At 41.6% G+C, this 21,387-nt stretch overlaps 2 protein-coding genes across 2 annotated transcripts; one reads left to right on the top strand and one right to left on the bottom strand.

Annotated features, from left to right (window-relative positions):
• Positions 1-165: 165 nt before the first annotated feature.
• LOC105393930 (U3 small nucleolar RNA-associated protein 4 homolog) lies at positions 166-9,152 on the top strand. Its single transcript, XM_038119886.2, has 11 exons — positions 166-350; positions 465-844; positions 1,150-1,331; positions 1,489-1,676; positions 2,107-2,262; positions 5,269-5,596; positions 5,925-6,114; positions 6,963-7,186; positions 7,980-8,156; positions 8,465-8,554; positions 8,941-9,152. The coding sequence occupies exons 1-11, from the start codon at positions 250-252 to the stop codon at positions 9,061-9,063; spliced, it is 2,139 nt and encodes a 712-aa protein (XP_037975814.2). The 5' UTR covers positions 166-249; the 3' UTR covers positions 9,064-9,152.
• A 379-nt stretch (positions 9,153-9,531) lies between these two features.
• Positions 9,532-21,163, bottom strand: LOC105384763. The gene is made up of 5 exons (XM_048631784.1): positions 20,425-21,163; positions 14,917-15,023; positions 13,656-13,772; positions 12,859-12,997; positions 9,532-9,698 (listed from the first exon to the last, which is right to left on the bottom strand). Exons 1-5 carry the CDS (start codon positions 20,502-20,504, stop codon positions 9,551-9,553), a joined length of 591 nt encoding a protein of 196 aa, XP_048487741.1. The 5' UTR covers positions 20,505-21,163; the 3' UTR covers positions 9,532-9,550.
• Positions 21,164-21,387: the final 224 nt, after the last annotated feature.

Raw genomic sequence — 21,387 nt, 5'->3', positions numbered from 1 at the left:
GTGTATTTTTTGTAGGTTTAAATACGCTACGGTTTGCGCCACACAAAATCGTTATGCCAGTTTTCCCAGCTGCGAACACAGACAAGCTAGACAGAGTCACAGAATACATTTACTGATAGAGTTCATATCACAGAACCGAAATATCGAAATCCAAGTAATCTGTCAATGTCAATGGTTTGTCAAAATTCACATGCATGTTGTGCTACCATGCTTCCCTGTTTGTGCGAATTGTAAATAATTTCAGCTAAAATGGCTTGTAAAGTGCACAAAGTGAGATATTATAATCCAAAACCACACTCAATAAATTGTGTTTCATATAATAAGTCCAACAAACAAGTAGCTGTAGCCAGGTAAATATGATAGCTACTCAAACTAACCCAATGTTTACTTTTTTTCAACACGATTATCCTCAGTTAATACAAAATAATGTTAAGTTTAAATGTTTTGTATAATTTCTTTTACAGGGAAGATGCTTCAATTGAAATTTGGGATCTTAGTTATGCTCCTTACCTGTTGAAATTCATACCTGGTGTAGAATCAGGTTCCGTGGAGGCACTAGGGTGGGTGAACGAGCGGCTATTATCAACCGGCCTCGGGGGTGCTCTAATCGAGTGGGACCTCGACAAACTCACCCTAAAGAAAACAGTGTTATTAACAGGCTATGCCGCTTGGTGCCTAGATGTGAACACAGCCAATACTCTAGTGGCAGTTGGCACAGAACAGGGCTATGTTAATCTTTATTCAGTAGAAAATGATGATATTGTGTATCAAAGACTTTTTGACAAGCAAGAGGGAAGGATAATGTGCTGCAAGTTCGACAAAGCAGGAAATGTTCTAGTAACAGGTATGTATGCTATGCTATAGGCAAGATATTATTTTGTTCTTGGTTTGTAGGATGTATATTGGCAAATTTTTGTACCTTCAAACACAGACCTACCACAAACCCTCATATCATCATGGTCACAAATTTAATGTAATCCTATAATAAAGTACCTACTGAATTCTGTATATTCAACCTTAACTAAGGTCTGGGGCCCCTGTACATTTCTTTTAAATTTTAGGCACACCAAATCCATTTCCATTAGTCTTGGTCTAAAAACATATTTTATAATGTCACTGTTCTAGAATTAATGATTTTTTAACCTACAGGATCAATAGATACAATAAGAGTATGGAATGTGGCAACAGGCCAGGCCATGACCCGCATGTCAGCTCGGAGGCGGGGCAAGGAGACCATTGTGTGGTGCCTCAGTGTGCTCAGCGACAACACTGTGGTGTCCGGAGAGAGCCATGGACGACTGACATTCTGGGACATCACCACTGGTGACCAGGTAGGATACTGATTCTTAAGCACAGTGGAAAGAAAATCCATTCCTTTCTTTAAATCCACCTGCATAAAATCATTTGAAAACAATTTAGTTTTTTGAGTCATTTATAAGCTGCAGTATTTTTATCAAAAAGATACTTGATGTTTTTATATGTTCACAGATAGAGTCATACACTCCCCACAAGATGGACATTCTATCAGTGGCAGTATCTGAGGATGAGGAAAAGTTGTACTGCAGTGGTGTGGACCCGACCCTCGTCGGCTTCATCAAGGTGAAGAGCAGCAAGCAGAAGGGGCAGGGACAGTGGGCCAAGAATGTGCAGAGGCATATTCATGAACATGATGTCAGGTAGTGTATCTATAGTTTTATGTTGAAGTTGTTTCTATAAAACAAAAAAGTTATGTCCCTTTACTATGGATATAGCTAAAGTTATTCTATTTCGAGATTTTTGTCCTTTTGTATCTTGATAATAGCATATGTTGAATATTTATGCATATTAATTGCAGCCTCACAGTTATTTATACCATTCTGTATCAACTTATCTTATCTGATAGTGATTTTTATCTTTGAATACTTATTTCAATATCCCTTAAAACCTTTTGCAGCTAAATCTATTTACATCAAAAACCAAGCAAACTGACCATAAGCGCATAAAACGCAAACCGCGCGACGCTTGCGGAAAAGACTCGCTCCGAATCCTCTCTTATCATTAGTTTATAAATGCAAGATGGCCGCCATTTCTGCTTTCACAATGTAACAATAATATCTACCATTCCAGAGGCCTGGCGCTAATCGGCGACATCCTTCTCTCCGTGGGCGTGGACGGGTACATGACGTTCTCCAGCTACCCGCCCAAGTGGGTGTCGCGCGCGCCGCCCATGCCGCCGCCCGCGCGCAGCCACGCCAGCGCCGCCAGGAAACTGCTGCTGCTCAAGTGAGTGTCATGGGGGCCGGGTAAAGAAACTATGGGAAAATGGCGGATTGATTCTGCTATACATAGATGTCGCTGTTATCGTAACTAAGGCTATAAGTATGACGGGCCGCAACGCAAAAGTTGCTCCAGTGCATTTTATAGGAACTAACGACCACCGCGACCCTTTCATCGTAGCTCTATAAATAGTAGCGAGTGTATTCTATAATCATGCGCGACAGCCGCCATTTTCTTTTGTTTTTTTTAACGGCTGTACGTATATAGCTTGGGGAAGTTTTGGCATAATCTCCACGCTGAGCTGGTAAGTTGTAGGTAGATTCACAGGCCTAGCTACTAGGCGACATTCTGCTCTCCGTGGGCGTGGACGGGTACATGACGTTCTCCAGCTACCCGCCCAAGTGGGTGTCGCGCGCGCCGCCCATGCCGCCGCCCGCGCGCAGCCACGCCAGCGCCGCCAGGAAACTGCTGCTGCTCAAGTAAGTGTCATAGAAGCTGGATGAAGAAACTATGGGAAAATGGCCGATAGACACACTGCTTTCTCACTGTAGGTGTCGCTTTTTGCAGCTCAGGTTATAAGTATGACGGGTTGCAACGTAAAAATAGCTCCAATGTATATTTAATACGAACTAACGACCACCGCAATTCTTTCATCGTAGCTGTCTATAGTTGCAACTTTATATACCTAAATCATGTGTGACAGCCGCCATTTTCTTTTGTTTGAACGCATCCTAATTCTTTGGTCTTGGAAGGCTGGAGGTTTTTTGGCAAAATCTCCACGCTGAGCAGGTAAGTTGTATTGTAGATAGATTCAGTGGCCTAGCTATAATGCGGCAAGTTACTTGGCGACCCTCCTTGCGGGGTGAAAGAAGTGGCGGGGGCGAGGTAGCACGACATGCTACACACGTAGAAAAGTGTGCCCGGATTAATCTCGCGATAGCTAATAACTATTTCTGACGTAAGTAAAATTTTATTCTATGAGTGTTCCCGTAAATGTCATATTTAGCTTAAAATTTATAGTTTGACAGCATTAAAATTTGGATGTTTACCTTCAGAATATCTACCAATTTGAATTTATTTATGTTAAAGTGTTTTATTTTATAAATCAATTTCCATGTCACTTTCATGTTCACTCTCTGTTTGAACTTGTTCATCGTCGTCGTCATCCTCATCTTCATCATCGTTTTCATTAACTTCAATTATAAATCTAAGACAAAAACCAATTTATGTTTAATTTACAATAAATTATAAATAAACAATAACATACCTGTCCAATACATCGTCAAATACTCTATCAGATTTATAATATTCGTCTTAATTTTTTATGACATGGTCGTCACAATTTCTCCACTTTTTAGGCGAATAATTAGAGAAAAGCAACTCTAAGTCTTTTATCTCTTTATCTAAGTTAGAGTCAATCGACGTTCTTGCGAGCTCGCCTTTCACGTACCGCCAAACAAGTTCAATAGGATTTAATTCCGGGTGGTATGGGGGTAGGCGAAGCACGATATGACCATTTTCTTTCAAAATTTCATCAATTTTGTAATTTTTCTCTGTGTTTTGCTCATTAATTACTTTCATTAAATCACATAAATTTTGGTTGCTTTCCTAGTTACAAGAACTGACAACTGACGCACTGTCATATGGACTCTTCGTCTTTGTTGTTTACTTTTTCGTATCTGACTGCGCAGTACCAACCTTTAGCCGCGTAGCATGACTGATCCGGTACGCTGTTCTACAAGAAGCCCCTATATTGAGACATTATACGATTTGTTGTTTTTAACGTTATTTTGTTGACGAATTATAGATACCTAAAAAAAAAAAAAAAAAACACGCACTCACGCCTTGTACTAATGTACTCCCTTGCGGGGTAGGCAGAGGTGCATTGCTGCACCCACTTTTCGCCAGAGTGTTATGTTAGTCCCAATGTAATAGGGGGCGGGCCTATTGCCATTTTACGGGCACATCCAAGACCCGAGAACAAATATCTGTGTTTAAACAAATATCTGCCCCAGCCGGGAATCGAACCCGGGACCATCGGCTCAGTAGTCAGGGTCACTGACCACTACGCCATTCGGTCGTCTTATATATCTTATAGATACCTAATAATAATATAATGATAATATTAAAAAGGCCTCAACACTCATCCTAAGACTAATGGTCTCAGGATCAATGATCTCATGTGGGTCGCACTCAAATTATGACAGACTATATAAGACATGAGGCCGCCTCGGCTGCGCGGCCGAGACTGCCGTAACAATGACATGCAGTGCACGCGTTGCCCTTCACCGCTACCCCTCCCGCTACCCGCTGTCGTCTTGGGTACCTCGTCCCCTCCGCGTCTTTCACCCCGCAAGGAGGGTCGCCAAGAAACTTGCCAATCTATAATAGGCGACATCCTTCTCTCCGTGGGCGTGGACGGGTACATGACGTTCTCCAGCTACCCGCCCAAGTGGGTGTCGCGCGCGCCGCCCATGCCGCCGCCCGCGCGCAGCCACGCCAGCGCCGCCAGGAAACTGCTGCTGCTCAAGTGAGTGTCATGGGGGCCGGATAAAGAAACTATGGGAAAATGGCGGATCTGCATCTCGCTATACATAGATGTCGCTGTTATCGGCTATAATTATGACGGACCGGGACGCAAAAATTGCTCCAGTGCATTTTATAGGAACTAACGACCACCGTGATCCGTCGATCGTAGCTCTATCTATACATATAGTAGCGATTGTATAAATCATGCGCGACAGCCGCCATTTTCTTTTGTTGGTTTATCCCGTCCTTTCAGACTGGAGAGATTTCGTCATAATCTCCACACTGGGTAGTTAGGTTGGAGGTTCAGTGGCCTAGCTAGCTAATAGGCGAGACTCTGCTATCTGTCGGCGTGGACGGGTACATGACGGCTTCGATCGTAGCTCTGTCTATAGTCTATAGTTGCAACTTTATACCACCATTTTTTTGTACAAAAACCTCTAACCTTCACAGGTGTAATTAATATGTTTGTTTGATTGTTTTCAGGTACCACAACAGCCTAGACGTCTGGAAACTCGGCTCCTACGCCACAAACGAAGAAGGCAACGTAGTCAAGAGCCAATTTTCCCTAAAACCCTCCACACCGAGCAAACCCAACAAGAACTTAGAACACGATTCAGCTGTGGCCACAATTAGCAAGGCCAATGTTGGTAAAGTGAAAGGGCAGTCGCTGAAACTTACAGAGAATACTATGAAGCTGGTGACGATCCAGACTAAAGGGAAGAAGCAGATCACTTGCAGTTGTTTGTCGCCTGATGGAGAGTTTATATTGTACGCTACAGACAGCTGTATAAGGATGTTGAAACTGGAATCGGTAAGAATATAAATTATATAGTTAGTATGTGTAAGTAGAAGTATGTGACAGTGACCCTGCGTGCTACTGCTACCTCTATACTTTAGTCCTCATAGTTCTACCAAAATATAGACTTACCTACATACCCATTTAAAGAAACTGTTCGGGATTTTAGATAGAAGTAGATTATAAGCTAGAGACGTTGCGTCTATTTACTCTGTCTTTTTCTTAACCTACTGCATATTCCTCTGTTTCATGGCTAATACTTATAATGTTACATATTAGTACATAGGACTCATGTACACAATACTAGGTACCTAGTATTGTGTACAACATGTAATTATTCCAGGACGACGAAGCGAACACGACATCTCTATCCAAGGTGCTAGTGAGCGGTCTCCCAGCTGTGACCTGCGACCGCGCGGCGTTCTCACACGACTCGCAATACGTGGCGCTGCACTGCACGGGGACCATCTACATACTGCATGTGGATGCTGAGGCGGGCGCTACGGTGGTGCAGACTATTGCTACTGCTAAGTGTAAGTTATTTACAGCATATTGGAAAGCCAAGATGGAAGTTTCATTGCAGGATATACCGCTTTCTTTGAGAATTTGCTAGCGCCACCTTTCACAAACCGTCGCCGCCCAGCATAGCCTTCTTAGCAGATCGTTTACGTAGCCATCGGATATCGGTTATTCAAAAGGTGCGGCCTGTGTGTTTGAGTCATGCAGGTGACCCTAGTACTCTGCGATTGGTTACTAATAAAACAAAACAACCAGAGTTATTCATATTCCCCGCGGCTTTATGAGACCGAACGGCGTTCTCACACGACTCTCAATACGTGGCGCTGCACTGTGCGGGGACCATCTACATACTGCATGTGGATGCTGAGGCGGGCGCTACCGTGGTGCAGACTTTTGCTACTGCTAAATGAAAGTAGTTTACAGTGAATTGATGGCCAATCCTGGACATGCCTCGGACATTATTATGCGTCTCAAGGCACGCGACTAGTTGCGATCTTGTTGTGCCTGTATTTGGCAGCCAGCCACCTTTCGCAAACCGTCGTCTAACATAGGTAGAAGACAACCCATACATTTTTTCTAGCCGTCGGATATGTGTTCTTCGATAGATGCGGCCTGTGTGTTCGCGTGAATTGACCGTAGATATCTGCTAAATCGATTGTTTACCAATGCCATCAGATATGTATATTCAATGAATATGATAAAATGGGGCGGCGATACATATAGAATACAGTCCCGAAACTCCCAAAACACTGTATACTTCTTACCAACAGCTCCAATCACCTAGAATCCTCCACAGAGACATTTATGTCTATTGACATCACATCCATGCAAAACTCACTCCATTCACCCATTATTCTTACAGACCTAAAAGCGTCAACCCTCCTGCACCTGCAACTATCACCACCAGCGCCATCTGGCGACGTCTACCTAGTAGCAGCAGACACAGCGGGCGCGATCGCTGTGTGGAAGAGAAATAAGAAGAAGTACGAAGCATACGCCTCGCTGCCCACGTACCAGTGTGTGCCGTCAGCGTTGACGATCAATCATGAGGCGGAGACGGTGATTGCGGTGTATGTGGATCAGAAGGTAATTTGTAGGCACTATGAACAGAATACGTAGCAAAAATAATATAATAATCAGTCATCGTAAGCCAGCAATCTATTAGAAGAAAGATAATACTTTATTTGACAATGAGAGCATAATGTCAGTTTTTCCTAAGGAGCGCTACAACACTTTCGCTGAGTTGCAGAAAGGAACATTAGCCTAATGTCGTCATTAAATCTATGTCCGTCTCTTTCTATCCGTATACTGTCAAAGCAAGGCAGCTATACATTTAGGGCGTCTTGCATAACAAAGTTAAATAAAATTAAATAGTTTGTCTCTTGCTCTGACAGTATAATGTCAGAGCAAGAGGTCATAGTTTTAATTTTATTTAACTTTGTTGTGCAAGACGCCCTTAAGGTCGACATTAGCTTAAAGTTCCTTTCTGCAACTCAGCGTTTATCCAGTACCTACAGGTGCTTCTGGCTACCTGTCTAAAGTCGTCGGTCCCACTTTCTATCTATAGTGGCGAGATAATTTTTCGAATTTAGCCTCTAAAGTGGGCCATTATGCATGAGGACGTCCCACGTTACGCATGAATCTTCGTGAGCTCTACTTGACAACTCTTTTAGTCTACTGGTTTTTCGGCATTATATGGCCGGTCCGCTGCTACCTCAGCTCGCAGATTTTAATCGAGCGAATCTAAAACTTACGGCACAGGGCATAATTATTATTCATTGGTTTCTTATAAAACATACCACATTTTCATGTACCTACCTATTGTTATAACAGCCAAAAAAACAACGACGCCTTAAACTATAAACCTTTTTATTTCCAGATAGTGGAATACGACCTGACCGCCAAGAAGTTCAACTCGTGGCCCGACACCAGCCTACCTCCAGAGTGGTACAGCCGGCGCTCGGCCGTGCGCGCCGTGCACCCGCATCCCGTGAGGAAGCACGCACTCGTGTTTACTGATGACACGTCCATGTGGGTGTTGGAGCGGAACGCTGAGGTGAGTGGTGCGATAGATATTATAATATTGATTAATTATTAATTGCAATTAAACAACCGACCGGCCGTATAATTCGACTTGGCGCTTTATTACTGGAAATTCTGAAGACCATAGAGTTTGACCATAGAGTATATAGATGTGACCAAAGAGTATACAGAGGGCACAATGCAACGTGTCAGTGCTATGTCTATACAGAATACAGATCAGTTGTCCAATAAGGTTCATATTGGATTGAATGTAGACCTTTGAGCTTCCTTTTAGTAATTTACCTAATTAATGATTCTAATTTCAAATTATGTTTTTTTTAGAATGACGACGAGGAAGATGAACCAGTGTCAAAAAAGAAAATAGAAAACGGTGAAAGCCGCAACGCCTCAGTACGGGTTGTTCCTATAAAGGTATGTTATATTTATGTTACCAATGCATTATTTTTATTGATAATAATGAAACTTTAATCAGAAGGTACAATGGGGAGAAAAACTGGAAGCTAATTATAGATGGCGCCTTAGGCGACTGACCGACTGTGCCTATTTTCCCAGTTCTAATTCGTTGGTTCAGTCTCAATTTTTTCTCCCCAACAATGTAATTGGTCAGAACCTGAAAGGCACACTCGATTATGCTGCCAAAGTTTCACTTGGTTTTCTTTCCCATTAGTCAGGTCACGTTGAACTAACTTTATTCAAAACACCAAGCTGCGCTGCGGCAGAGCGTCATCCTCGCTTTCAATTCCATTTGCGCACCCTGTACAATTAGTCCATAGACTAATGAGTGTCTACGTCCACAGTACCTGTCAGACTTCCACTGGCTGGGTGACGACGAGGCGGTGATCGTGGAGCAACTCCCTGAGAACATCGTGGCTCTACTGCCGCCAGTCGTGCAGATGAAGAGGCAACCCTACCTCATGTGAACATGTGTAGAGTTATAAACAGTGGTGTGGTTGTGAAGCAAAGCATTTTAAAATAGGGCTGTCAAAACCGATAAAATATACCGTTTTAAAATTTTGTAATTAGGTATGTTATTTTACGTTGAGGAAATTGAAGTTTTAACAGCTCTTGGTTGGTTCAGAATCGCATCCATTGTGTTTCCATGAGTGGAAAGATAGTCTACTTGATGTAGATTGCCGGTGATTATGAAATAAATAAAACATATTGACGTTTATTTGAGTTGTTTACTCATACTTACATAGGTACATTACATCCGTTTGTAGCCGTATTACAAAAAATAATCTAAAGTTCGTTTCTTATAAAAAGAGTGTTAATACTATTTTTTTATTGCATTACTTATCATATTTTAGTTCCAGACGTAAACGCCACGGAATCATCCACATACAATCATTTCAAAACATATTTATTATTCTTATTTCATATTATTATTTACACTCTATCATCACATCACTAATATCCCCTAGCATTACTAACTGCACTGAAGACTTGTTCACTGAACGGTGTGACCGCCACGTGTTGCGGACGGGCCCACATCTCATCCGTGACGTCACTGCTGGCCGGCGGCAGCTTGTATGATATGGGGTTTCCCACGTCGATCCTGAGGAAATAATATAGATTTTAATTGTTTTCTGCTGAAGTGGTAGTGTAGTGGCATAGACTACAATACATTTAGTCTATGGTAGTGGTTTATGATAGAGGTAAGAGCTTATGAGCGTTGGCGTAGCTCAGTTCTCAAGACAGGTTGAATGAGGTAGGCCCAAGATATAAGGTGATTAGACGAAGCCTAAGGGCGTACCCAGGTAGGGGCAGGGGGGGGCAGCTGCCCCCCCTAGAAGGTAAAATAAACGTAAATTTTCCTGCCAAGTCGGAATTAAAAACGTGTTATCTACTCTTACCTACCTACCTATTTTGTTTTGTATCTTAATCAAACTAATTAAGGTCAACTGGGGTTACGTTGTATTTTTAGATCACTAAAACTTTTCGGAATAATGGGAGCAAAGGTATGAAAAATTTAATGTAAAAGTGACTTTAAGAAACTAATGACTATTGAACAACTATTTATTAACAAATTTAAAGCATTGATTTCTTTGCTGGAATCTTATAAAAGTTTCTTATTTAGTGTCTTAAAAAAATCGTGATTTTAAACGCATTTTCCAGGTTTGAGGCAAATGTGTTTTTAGTATATGTAACTATTCAATAGGTAAGCTTTCCGTGAAATAATTATAAACAAACAAAAAACCCGACTGCACGCTAAAAAGATGAAAACAAGCCCCAATGTTAATGGAAAGTATCGCAGGCGGGGACCAGCAGAGGGTTCACCATTTAGCTGAATGTGACTTAGATAGGTGTACCTTGTGTGGCGGTCAAGTTGGTCCCCGCCTGCGATACTTTCCATTAACATTGGGGCTTGTTTTCATCTTTTTAGCGTGCAGTCGGGTTTTTTGTTTGTTTATAATTATATTTTTTTTATTTGTAACTCTTTAGTTGTTTTTATTTTATGAAATTGTATGTTAGTAGTCACGTTTTAGTTTATTAACATTTTTTATTTCAATAATTTTGATTTTGTGATTTAAATACCTACAATATGCATATTTTTGTAATGTGCTAATCAAGTCCTTTCATTTGATACCCCATACGGCATAGTTGGAAAAATATTATTTTTTCGATCATCACTTTATGTCCTCTAGAGGGCGCTTTATACATTTTAATAAAACGTCACATAGCCTATAACCATCGCGGAATCATACATCAAAATCTATCAAGCCGTTTAGGCTACAGGAGGGAACAAAGAAACAGACATACATACATACATACATACGAACATACAATCGAAAAACATTACCCTCCTCCTTCGGCAGTCGGGTAAAAAATAAGAGACCTTATCCAGTTAATTGTTTTGTGCAATAGTATGGCAGTTAATTTAGCCAAAAGAAACTATTGACGAATTCACAGATGATTTAGTAGAAATCAGGAAAAGGCGTCTAATTTTCATGGACGCATTTACTCCATGATAAATCCTAATAACATTTTTATGAAAAAAGAACTACCTAAGTAATCCTGTAAAGTGAGTAAGAATGTAGATTTAATAGTGGTGAGTAACAGTTGTGAATAAAATAAAGTAACATCCATACATCCTCTCATTTATATTCTTTAGATTTATTATTAAGATTGGATCAAATACGGGTATTAAACTTAGATATCAATTAAAATATGTGCATGGCAAAACCCATACTCTTCAATAAGTTTAGTGTTCATAAATAGTAAAAATCCTTATCGAGCTGGTTTCAGTGATCGTAACTGATCACTGAGGTTAACACATGGCACGGTCAGCCTTGGATGGATGACCGATTTCAAATGGTTCTTTTCTGGACACTTCCGTGCTTTGGATGGCACGTTAAGCCGTGGGTCCCGGTTGCTGCTTCGGCAGCAGTTGTTAAGCCTAGTCAGAGGCCTTCGGGCAGTTTGAAAAAATCTGACAGTCGGGTTGTACACTTACACTTACCCGACAACTTTAGTGCATTGTACTCAATAAAAAACGGCGATATAAATTTACAGCGAAAAGCGGGAGACTACAGTCGTGAGCATAATTATGTATGTATTAAAAGGTTGACGATTTCTGTTTTGAGGCAATGCGTTGCAACAATCGCATTTACCCCAAGACTTTTATTAAACATAAAATTAACATCATTAATTCATCAAATAAAGCTATTTCATTGAAAATTTGTGTCTATATAAGTAGCCCAATGACTATTGTTTAGAATACCTACTGAATAAAATCAATTGATAAAGAAAACTTTAGATTCACATTTTCAATCACTTGTCACAGTACCAAACTTTCAAAAAAATGTGCAAATCACAAAATGACTGAATACTTGGATAATATTATGTTGACAACACCATCTGTCTGCAGTTCATGTAAAGTATTTAGTTTAGGCCACCGTAACTAGATGGCATTTTTCAATATTGATAAAGCCGTTTTCGAATAGGATCGAAAAGATTAATTTGGCCCGTAGACGCAATTGAAACTCAAACTCAAATTTTTTTATTCATCGTAAAAATATAAAATTTTCTGATGAACGTAAATTTTTACAAACTACTCTCCGTTCGGATAAGGGGGGCTCTTTCTGTCTAAGGAGAAGAACGGAGGCAAGAAACTCCTGAGCCATCTTTTCAAAAAAAGACTTAATACTAGTTAGTAGGTATACAATACTTATAAGCTTAATAATAATAATTATAATAATATGAGCAGAATTGGCCTAGTTGACCTTAATAAAAGACAATTTTCATGATTTTTGTTTCAATATACCCGACCGACCATCATCTCAAGAGCTGCCCCCCCCTAGCTGAAATCCTGGGTACGCCCTTGAAGCCTACTATAATTATATCATCGCTATACTGCGGAACAGGAATTAAATCACAAAATTAGTAATTTTTCAGGGTTTTCACATTTTTCACCCTTTAAATAGCACCTAAGTATTTGTAGTAGGTACTTTTAAGCATTTTATAGCGGCAGCAGTTGCGACGGTAATAAATATAAACTATTATGATAAATCTCTCTGCGGGGAGCTTACATAACTGCTTCAGAGACCCTAGTGTGAGTCTTTGCGCCAAGATAGTTTAGCGAGTGTATCACTAGCACATGGCGACTCTCAGGCGCCACACTTCGTGTAATTTTTCACAACTCGGAGGATGTACCTACCTACGTTTATTTCAGTGTAGACAATGCAACGTTAAGTAAAGTGCAAGTACATAGTTACCCCAAGAAGATGATGGTCTGCTTGTACGGATCATAAGCCTGGCCAGGTGGGGGGAGCGGGCGCATGGGGTAGTCCCGCGCTGTCTTCACGAGCCGCCCGTAGCGCTCCAGCGGACATGTCGCGCGACGACCCACCATGCCTGCGGACGGTGGAGTTTAACCCTTAATTTACTTATACTAATATTATAAAGGCGAAAGTTTGTGAGTATGTATGTGTGTATGTTTGTAACGTCTTTACGTCAAAACGGCTGAACAGAATTAAATGAAATTTTGTATGGAGTTAGCTGACACCCTGGATTAACACAGGCTTTTTATCCTGGTATTCTCACGGGTAAACAGTTTTATAGCGCTGATTGGAAGAGGCGTATGTCCAGCAGTGGACTTTTACGGCTGATGGCGTAGTGGTTAGTGACCCTGACTACTGAGCCGAAGGTCCCGGGTTCGATTCCCGGCTGGGGCAGATATTTGTTTAAACACAGATATTTGTTCTCGGGTCTTGGGTGTTGATATTTATATTTAGTATCTATCTATCTATGTATTTGTGTAGATATATCAGTTGCCCGACACCCATAACACAGGTTCTGCCTAGCTTGGGGTCGGATGGCCGTGTGTGAGATGTCCCCACATATTATTATATTATTATTATTATGATGATGATGATGATTCATCAGCTTGACAAGGCACGATTCTGTATTGCAACCACAACTTATTTGCATCCAGATTTTAACAGCCAGTTAGCATATAATATACATACATAAACCATGTAGCTTACGTCCCACTCTACTAGAGAATGCTTACCGCTGGAGACCCTCGGCAAGGGATGCGGCGAGGGGTCCACCTGCACCGGGTACTGCCTCGGCGCGGGCTGGCAGTTCAGCGACTGCACGCCTCTGCGATACTCTTCTAGTGACATGCCTGGAAATACAAGATAAGGTTTGACAAGACAAGTAGGTAAGTTGTTGGGGTCAAAAGTTAGTATGTAGGAATTTGCACAATCAGCTGATGACAGATAGTTGGATGGCACTCTCTCCTACCTAACCTTATCCTTAAGAAAACTGCGGGTAGATGAATCTGCGGGTAGACGGACACTAGTCGGTGACAGCTTGTGTCATCTGAAAATCTCAATGGTCACCCTCTACTTCGTCAAACGTCTTGGTTCGAGCCAGTCGATATCTTTATCCTGCCGCTGCCGCTCCCAATGTGTACGAAAGTGTCACTCTCATTCCGCCGCGTACTACAACTTACGTAGGCGTAGTTAGCTCGGTGCCGCGACAAGGAAACCAGCCCCTGATGTGAAACTGGACACGAAGGAGTCGCTAGCCGGACAATCATCTCTAACAGGTACCTACATTTCCTTTTTCCTCCCTCCCGTTATTCGCGTTAAGACTTGTTTACAGGTTTACAGGCAGGAGCGTGACATTTTCTGTGCGTGCAACGGGAATCTTATTGTTATATATACCTACTATATACTATAGGTACTTTAGGTAAAACTTAATTCCAACTTTAAAATTATCTGTTTTATTACACATTCACGATTGTTCACTACCTTCTTATATAAGTAGTATTCATTTAGTTTAGACAGAGGTGACTCCCAAGCAAGCCACACGAATTTCGCTTTATAAAAATGTTGAACTCAGGTTGACGAACCGTATCGCCATTAATAAATAATAAAGTTAACTTTATTTTACACTTTGTACACTCACAAAGCAGGTAACTTTAATTACGAGTTGATTTGTTTGAAACAAGTTCGGTAACTTATAAAATATTTTTTCCAACCATGACTAGACCTCTTAATAATTATAATAGGCCCTATAAGCTTACAAAATTATGATACTCCACTCATGATCTTGGCCACCCCACAGTCTCAGTTCTTATTTATACAAGCTTACGAGTACACGGTATAGGGGCTATAGTTAACACTTTATTTCCACCAAGAACAAAAATTACAAAATAAAAACTTAAAAATTTACAGTACAAAGAACAAAACAGTAAAAAGTACAAGTTAATATGCGCTAGGAAGTCTAGTGAAGTAAAAAGCTAAATGGTATCTTACTCTTACCTAACTTGAGAGCTTCCTCCTCTTGGATCTGCTGAACTTGTCCGAAGAAGCCCCATCGTTTGTCCCACAATTTAGCGGCACTTCGTTCTTTACGAGTCAAGGCAGTCCTTTAAATTATAGAAACTATTTAGGTTATCACGAGATAATTAGTTTAGATGGTAAAATGCATACTTAGGGATATATAAAAACATAACTACGAAATAAAATATTTAAAAAAAATATAGGTATTTAAGTAACTACGTACCTACTAACCTACTTAATCCTATCTATTATACAATCTGTTGGATATGAGTAATACGCAAGGCGGCTCAGTTCACACTGGTTTATTAAGTACCTTATGTCGGTGTCGCAGCACACGACTAGTGACACATACATATACACATACGCATCATCCCTCCACCAATAGCTTACAACTAATACAATTAACATATCCTAGAAATACCTCTTATAATCAACCTTCGGTATATTTCTTAACCCTAAAGTAAGACGCGTGGAGACGGGTTCCGTGTCTGGCGGCGGCGCGTCATCATCGTCATCATCATCAGCGCGGTGGCTGGCCGGGCCGGCGGCCGGCGGCGGCGCGGCGCCCGCGGGCGAGCCGTCAGGACGGACATCAACAGGGCTTCCGTTCTCCAGACTACTTCCCTCCCCACTAGTAACACTTGTGTCTAGATCGAAGTTATAGTGTTCATCTAACTGACCTTTAAACAAAATTATTTGGTTTTTATGTCTCTTGTGCACTATACCATTACTAATGTCCTTTATCATAAACAAAATCGATCCCTCTTTCTTTAAAATAATTCCCTTAGTCCAATGGAATCTATTTTTATTAATATATTGTTTGAACAACACAACATCTCCCGGTAGAAAGTCTTTCCGTATGATTCCGCCATGATTATCATTCTGTAAGGACTGTTTATGTTGCACTTTGTTAGCTAACGGCGAGGGTGAGGGAGGCGGGGGGGGAAGCAGCAGGTCCAGCCTGGTGCGCGGCTGCCAGCCAAACACCAGACTGGCAGGACTTTCTCCTGTCGTTGAGTGGACGGAGCTACGATAGTCGAATAGATATTTGAGTAACCTATTATTCACATCATTCACCGAGCCGCCCGCTGAAAGTGCGCTCTTTATACCCTTTTTTACAATTCTTACGCAACTTTCTGCCTGGCCGTTGCTAGCCGGGTGGTACGCCGGTGTGGTCACGTGACTGATTCCGTTCAGTTTGCAGAACTGATTGAATTGTTCGGAGGTAAACGAAGTTCCGTTATCACTTACCAAAGTTCGCATAATACCAAATCTCGACATGTACTCAAATAATTTGTTAATTAAATTGGTCGACGTGATATTGTTTTTCATATTTACGCATTCTACCCATTTAGTATATGCGTCAACAATCGCTAAAAACATTTCATTGTTAATCGGTCCTAAAAAATCTATGTGTACTCGTTCAAAAGGTTCGCTCGGATAAGGCCATGAAACAATAGGCGATCGCGGTGGCGTCGCGCGGAGACTTAAACAAACACTACAGTTATTTATCATATTCTCTATTGTTGTATCAATTTTTGGAAACCAAAACTTAGAACGTGCAACCGCTTTAGTTTTTACAATTCCTAGATGAGAATTATGTAATTCCGACAACACTTTTTGCCGTAATTTTTCTGGTATTACTACCTTGTGGCCTCTCATTAAACATCCCCTTTCATACGATAACTCTAATTTGCATAAAAAGTATGGTTTAATGAGCGGATCCTGAATTTTTCGTGGCCACCCGTCGCATACGTATCTAATCACCTGCTGAAGGATGACGTCATCGTGGGTCTCTCGGCTCAGCTGTTCGCTCGTAACGGGAAGCGCCCCCTCCACTACGAAGTTCACGTAGGCGCTCGAGCTGACGTCGCCCGCGCGCCCCGCGCCCGGCCCCTCCGACTCCTGAGCAACCGGTTCCGGAAGACTGGCGCGAGATAAATAGTCTGCACTGTTTTCAGCACTTTTTACGTATTCTATAATGTAGTTATACGAAGATAAAAACAGTGCATATCTTTGGAGTCTGTTTGCCGAAACTTCTGGCACTCCACGCTGACTACCGAATATAGCCAGGAGCGGTTTGTGGTCTGTGCGTAGAACGAACGGCTCGGACCTTGCATATAGGTATTGATGATACCGGCGGACGCCGAATATTATGGCCGTCGCTTCTTTTTGGATCTGCGAATATTTGCGTTCCGCGGCATTTAAAGTGCGAGACGCGTATGATATCGGGCGTTCGACCCCATCGCCCCCTACCTGCGACAGAATAGCCCCGAGGCCTCTCGGCCCTGCGTCCACGGTCAATATCAATTTTGCATCTGGATTAAAGTGCGCGAGTACCTTATCAGAGCCTAGTAACTTTTTAATACTATTAAACGCGTCGTTTTGTTCGTTCGACCATAACCAACTTACTCCTTTCTTTAAAAGATCGTACAAAGGGGCCAATACCGATGATGCATTTGGAACGAAACTTCTATAATAATTCACTAATCCTAAGAAGGACTGAAGCTCGCTGAGGTTCGTTGGTGCAGGTGCTTCTAAAATGGCTTTAACTTTATCTTGTGATTTTTTTATGCCGTTTTTATTAATTACATAACCGAGGTAAGTGATCTCGTCCTGAAAAAAATCACACTTATCTTTTCTCAAAGTTAAACCGGCCTCCTTAAATCGTTCTAGGACTAATTTTAACCTACCTAGGTGCTCTTCTTTGTCTTTTCCTGTTATACACACATCATCTAAGAATACTAGTACGCCGTCTATACCTAATATGCTTTCCATAGCTCGCTGAAATATTGCAGGAGCCGAGGACAGTCCAAAGATTAGTCGTTTGTACCTATACAGACCCTTGTGCGTATTAATGCAGGTAATGCTATCGTCGTCTACGATGGGGAACTGTGCGTACGCGGAGGACATGTCGAGCTTGGTGAACTGCTGGCCGCCGTGCAGCCTGGCGAACAGCTCGTGCGCGGTGGGCAGCGGGTAGCGCTCCACATGCAGCTGCTTGTTGATGGTCTGCGAGTAGTCGGCGCACAGCCGCACCGTTCCGTCCGCCTTCAGCACCGGCACCACCGGCGACGCGTACTCCGCGTGGTCCACGCGCTCGATCACGTCGGCATCTAACAGCCTATTTATTTCTGTTTCAATTTTTTCTCTAAGCGCAAAAGCTACTGGCCTCGCTTTAAAGAATATTGGGGTAGCGTTATCCTTTAACTTTAATTTAATTTTAAATTTATTAAAGCATCCTAACCGGTTTTCGAAAACGTCTGAGTATTTTGCTAATATTGCGGATAATGAATTATCCTCTGCACTGGTAGGTTGATCACAATACTTAATAGGTGATAACTCTAATCCAAATTTTGATATAAAGTCACGACCTAGAATTGGCGGACCACCCCCTACGATAACATACACGTCGAGTACGAAGGTTTTACCCGAGTATGTTACTGGTAATGGACAACATTTCATTTTCTTTACCCTATATTTTTATTAGTTATTCGGAAAGTTTATAGAAAATTAGTGGACCCGTATTTTCTTATTTTGTATATACATAAATTTATGCATGTTATTTTTAATTTTAAAGTTAATTATTTTGAAACCGGAAGTGACGTCACATATTAGGCTCAATTTTTATTTTTGTCTATTGCCTGAGTCTCGAAAAAAAACATAAATGACACTGACAAGTGACATTTAAACTTTGTTTACATGCCAACCAACAAATGGGTCATTTTCAAATGACCTTGATATTTCTAATGATGGAAAGTAGGTACTTATCATGTAAAAAAATAATCAGAAGCATTTTTTCAGCTGTGTAGGCGGTGGCATGCTCTAGGACATATTATATAGAGGTCATCTCTTAATAATAAATAAAAAAAAAGTCAGAAAGTGTCAGAACAGAATTAATGAAAATGACCCAAATAAGCAACAACGTTACGATAAAACGTCAACGTCAATCAAAAATGAAAGTGACAGTTACTTTGTTTTTAAATCTATAGGCTTTGATCATCAAAATGCATCGCACCTGATGCATGACGTCATCAGCACTTTTTACTATTTTATGATTTTCTCAAAAATGATACATCCAAAAAATACAAAAACATTTTTTTTGTGGCCTTTAGAGCTAAATCTCGAAATGGTTTTCGATTTATAGCAGCTTTAGTTTTTTGAAATGTTGTCCATTGTGCGGTACCTAGACACTTTATTTTTCCACCGGTATAACTTATTAGATTTTTCCTACTCTGACCTAATGATACTTGTGAAAAATGTGAATAATAGGTCTTGTCAGATATAGCTGTAACTGTAGAACCGCTATCTACCTCAAATTTTAATTGAATATTGTTAATTAACACTGTTTCGATCATCGGCGCCCCGCCCGTGCAACGAATTACAAATAACTCACCATCGTCACCCTCGCTGTTAGCTTCAGCCTCCAAATATTTGACCGTCTTACACATCCTTCTCAGATGTCCTCTCTGGTTGCACTTGGTACATTTAAATTTTGCGAATCGACACACATTGGCTTTATGGCTCTTTCGACCACACACACTACACTTTTCCTCCGAAGGAACACTGGACCTATCAGGGTCTCGACCCTTGTCGATTTTAAACACTGCATCGGAAGCTGCGGCGGCTGGCGGCGCGGCGGCGGCGGCGGCGGCGGCGCGCGCCGTGCGCACGCTGCTCGCCAGCTCCACCGCCTTCGCCAGCGTCAGCTCCTCGATGTCCATCGAGAATAGCTTCTCCCGCTCGGCTCCCGGCGCCATCCCCATCACGAACTTGTCCAGGAGGGCCTCCTCCAGGTTCTTGAACTTGCAGTGCGCAGCGAGGCCCCGGAGCCGCGCGGCCCACTGCGCGTGCGACTCGCCCGGCTGCTGCACTGCCACGTAGAAGTGACGTCTCTCGGCGAAGCCACAGCGCTTCTGTGTGAAGTGCTGGTCCAACGCCTTCACGATGTCGTCGTAGTCCACGACGTCCAAGGTCTTTGGTAGCACGAGGTTACTCGCCAGTTGGTAAGATTCGTCGCTGAGTGCGCTGAGCAAGATGGCGCGACGCTTCACGCCCGCCTTGTCCGACTCTTTATCCAGTTCATTTGCAATGAACCATTGCTGCAGCCTGCTCCGGAATGTCACCCAATCTTGGTTGTGGTGATCAAAGGTGGAGATTGCACCGAAAAACGGTGTAACGCTTGCAGACATTATTGCCGATGAACAATTTTCACACGCGGGTAATTTTAAATTCGCGCTCGTCGCCACTGTTGGATATGAGTAATACGCAAGGCGGCTCAGTTCACACTGGTTTATTAAGTACCTTATGTCGGTGTCGCAGCACACGACTAGTGACACATACATATACACATACGCATCACAATCCCTATTTATACAATTTCAGTTTATAAATGAAGCTCTCACTAATTACAACTATCAAAATAACATAGTTAACATTATGCTAACACAGCGCGGCATCGGTAGGCCGGAGTAATAGAAAACTTACAATATCCCTTGTTCTTTAACTGGATCTGTGGATGACTCCTGACGACCCACTGGACGTGATGGCTGGTTCTGGTTTTCCATTTTGCGTAGACAGAGCGAAAATACACGTCGAATATAATACTTATTAGGATTCTTCAGCTACTGCCTTCGAGTTGTCAGGTCCGAATATTGATCAAATAACTACTACTATGGCAACACTACCCTCATGAGCAGTAGGGTGAAGCTATTTTACTCACATACATTTCAATAGAAAATTTAACCTTATTTCCGTTTGCTTAGCTATGAAAATCTAGTACCTATTCATTCCTACAAGATTTTCATTTTAAAATTTTCGGTTTTCTTTCTCCCAATACACACCGTTTATTTATGAAGGAAATATAACTAACCATGAAATCCTAACATTAACAATATGAAACTGCAAAAAAGCGTAAACATTTTCTTATGTATAGCAGTCTACCCACGCAGTTTAGCAAACAATAAGACGAATAAAGCCAATTAAAAATTCAAACTCGTAACAAACAAGAGCAATTTAGAATTCCTGAACACTGCCTGGGGCGAGCACTCTGTAGACAGGTACCTGCTGAGACTAGACCGAGGCCTGTAAAGCCTAAAATCGTTCAGCACAGATATGGACTGAATTATTAAGTGCCAGTGTTAGATTATTGTGCCTAATTTAAAGCGGTAAATAAGGCGATAAAGAGAATAACTTATAAGAAACGTCTTATAAGGCCTCTGCCTACCTAAATGATAATAAATGTCTGCATTGCTTGCATCACTGCATGCTGGGTTAAAAACGCATAGGTAGTTCACTGCAGTTCCTTTTCTTTACATTATTTATAGAAAGTAATCAACCCTCATATCAAACGTACCTAACTATTGTAGAAGACACAATCCTCGGAGGTGGAGTGGAGACAAAACAAATCAATGTGGCACAAGATAAAACTCTTTATTCTTGGATATGAAT

Source organism: Plutella xylostella, chromosome 29 (assembly GCF_932276165.1).
Source record: "Plutella xylostella chromosome 29, ilPluXylo3.1, whole genome shotgun sequence".
Classification (NCBI taxonomy): Eukaryota; Metazoa; Arthropoda; class Insecta; order Lepidoptera; family Plutellidae; genus Plutella; species Plutella xylostella.
This window is presented reverse-complemented; position numbering and strand designations above follow the sequence as displayed.

Excerpts from the sequence above, each read along its gene's own strand:
- LOC105393930 (XM_038119886.2), top strand. The coding sequence starts at position 250 with ATGGCTTGTAAAGTGCACAAAGTGAGATATTATAATCCAAAACCACAC. Across the intron at positions 1,332-1,488 it reads ACATCACCACTGGTGACCAG|ATAGAGTCATACACTCCCCA; the intron begins GTAGGATACTGA and ends ATATGTTCACAG. Across the intron at positions 2,263-5,268 it reads AGGAAACTGCTGCTGCTCAA|GTACCACAACAGCCTAGACG; the intron begins GTGAGTGTCATG and ends GATTGTTTTCAG.
- LOC105384763 (XM_048631784.1), bottom strand. The coding sequence starts at position 20,504 with ATGGAAAACCAGAACCAGCCATCACGTCCAGTGGGTCGTCAGGAGTCA. Across the intron at positions 15,024-20,424 it reads GTTAAAGAACAAGGGATATT|GACTGCCTTGACTCGTAAAG; the intron begins GTAAGTTTTCTA and ends TATAATTTAAAG. Across the intron at positions 12,998-13,655 it reads CTTGCCGAGGGTCTCCAGCG|GCATGGTGGGTCGTCGCGCG; the intron begins GTAAGCATTCTC and ends CACCGTCCGCAG.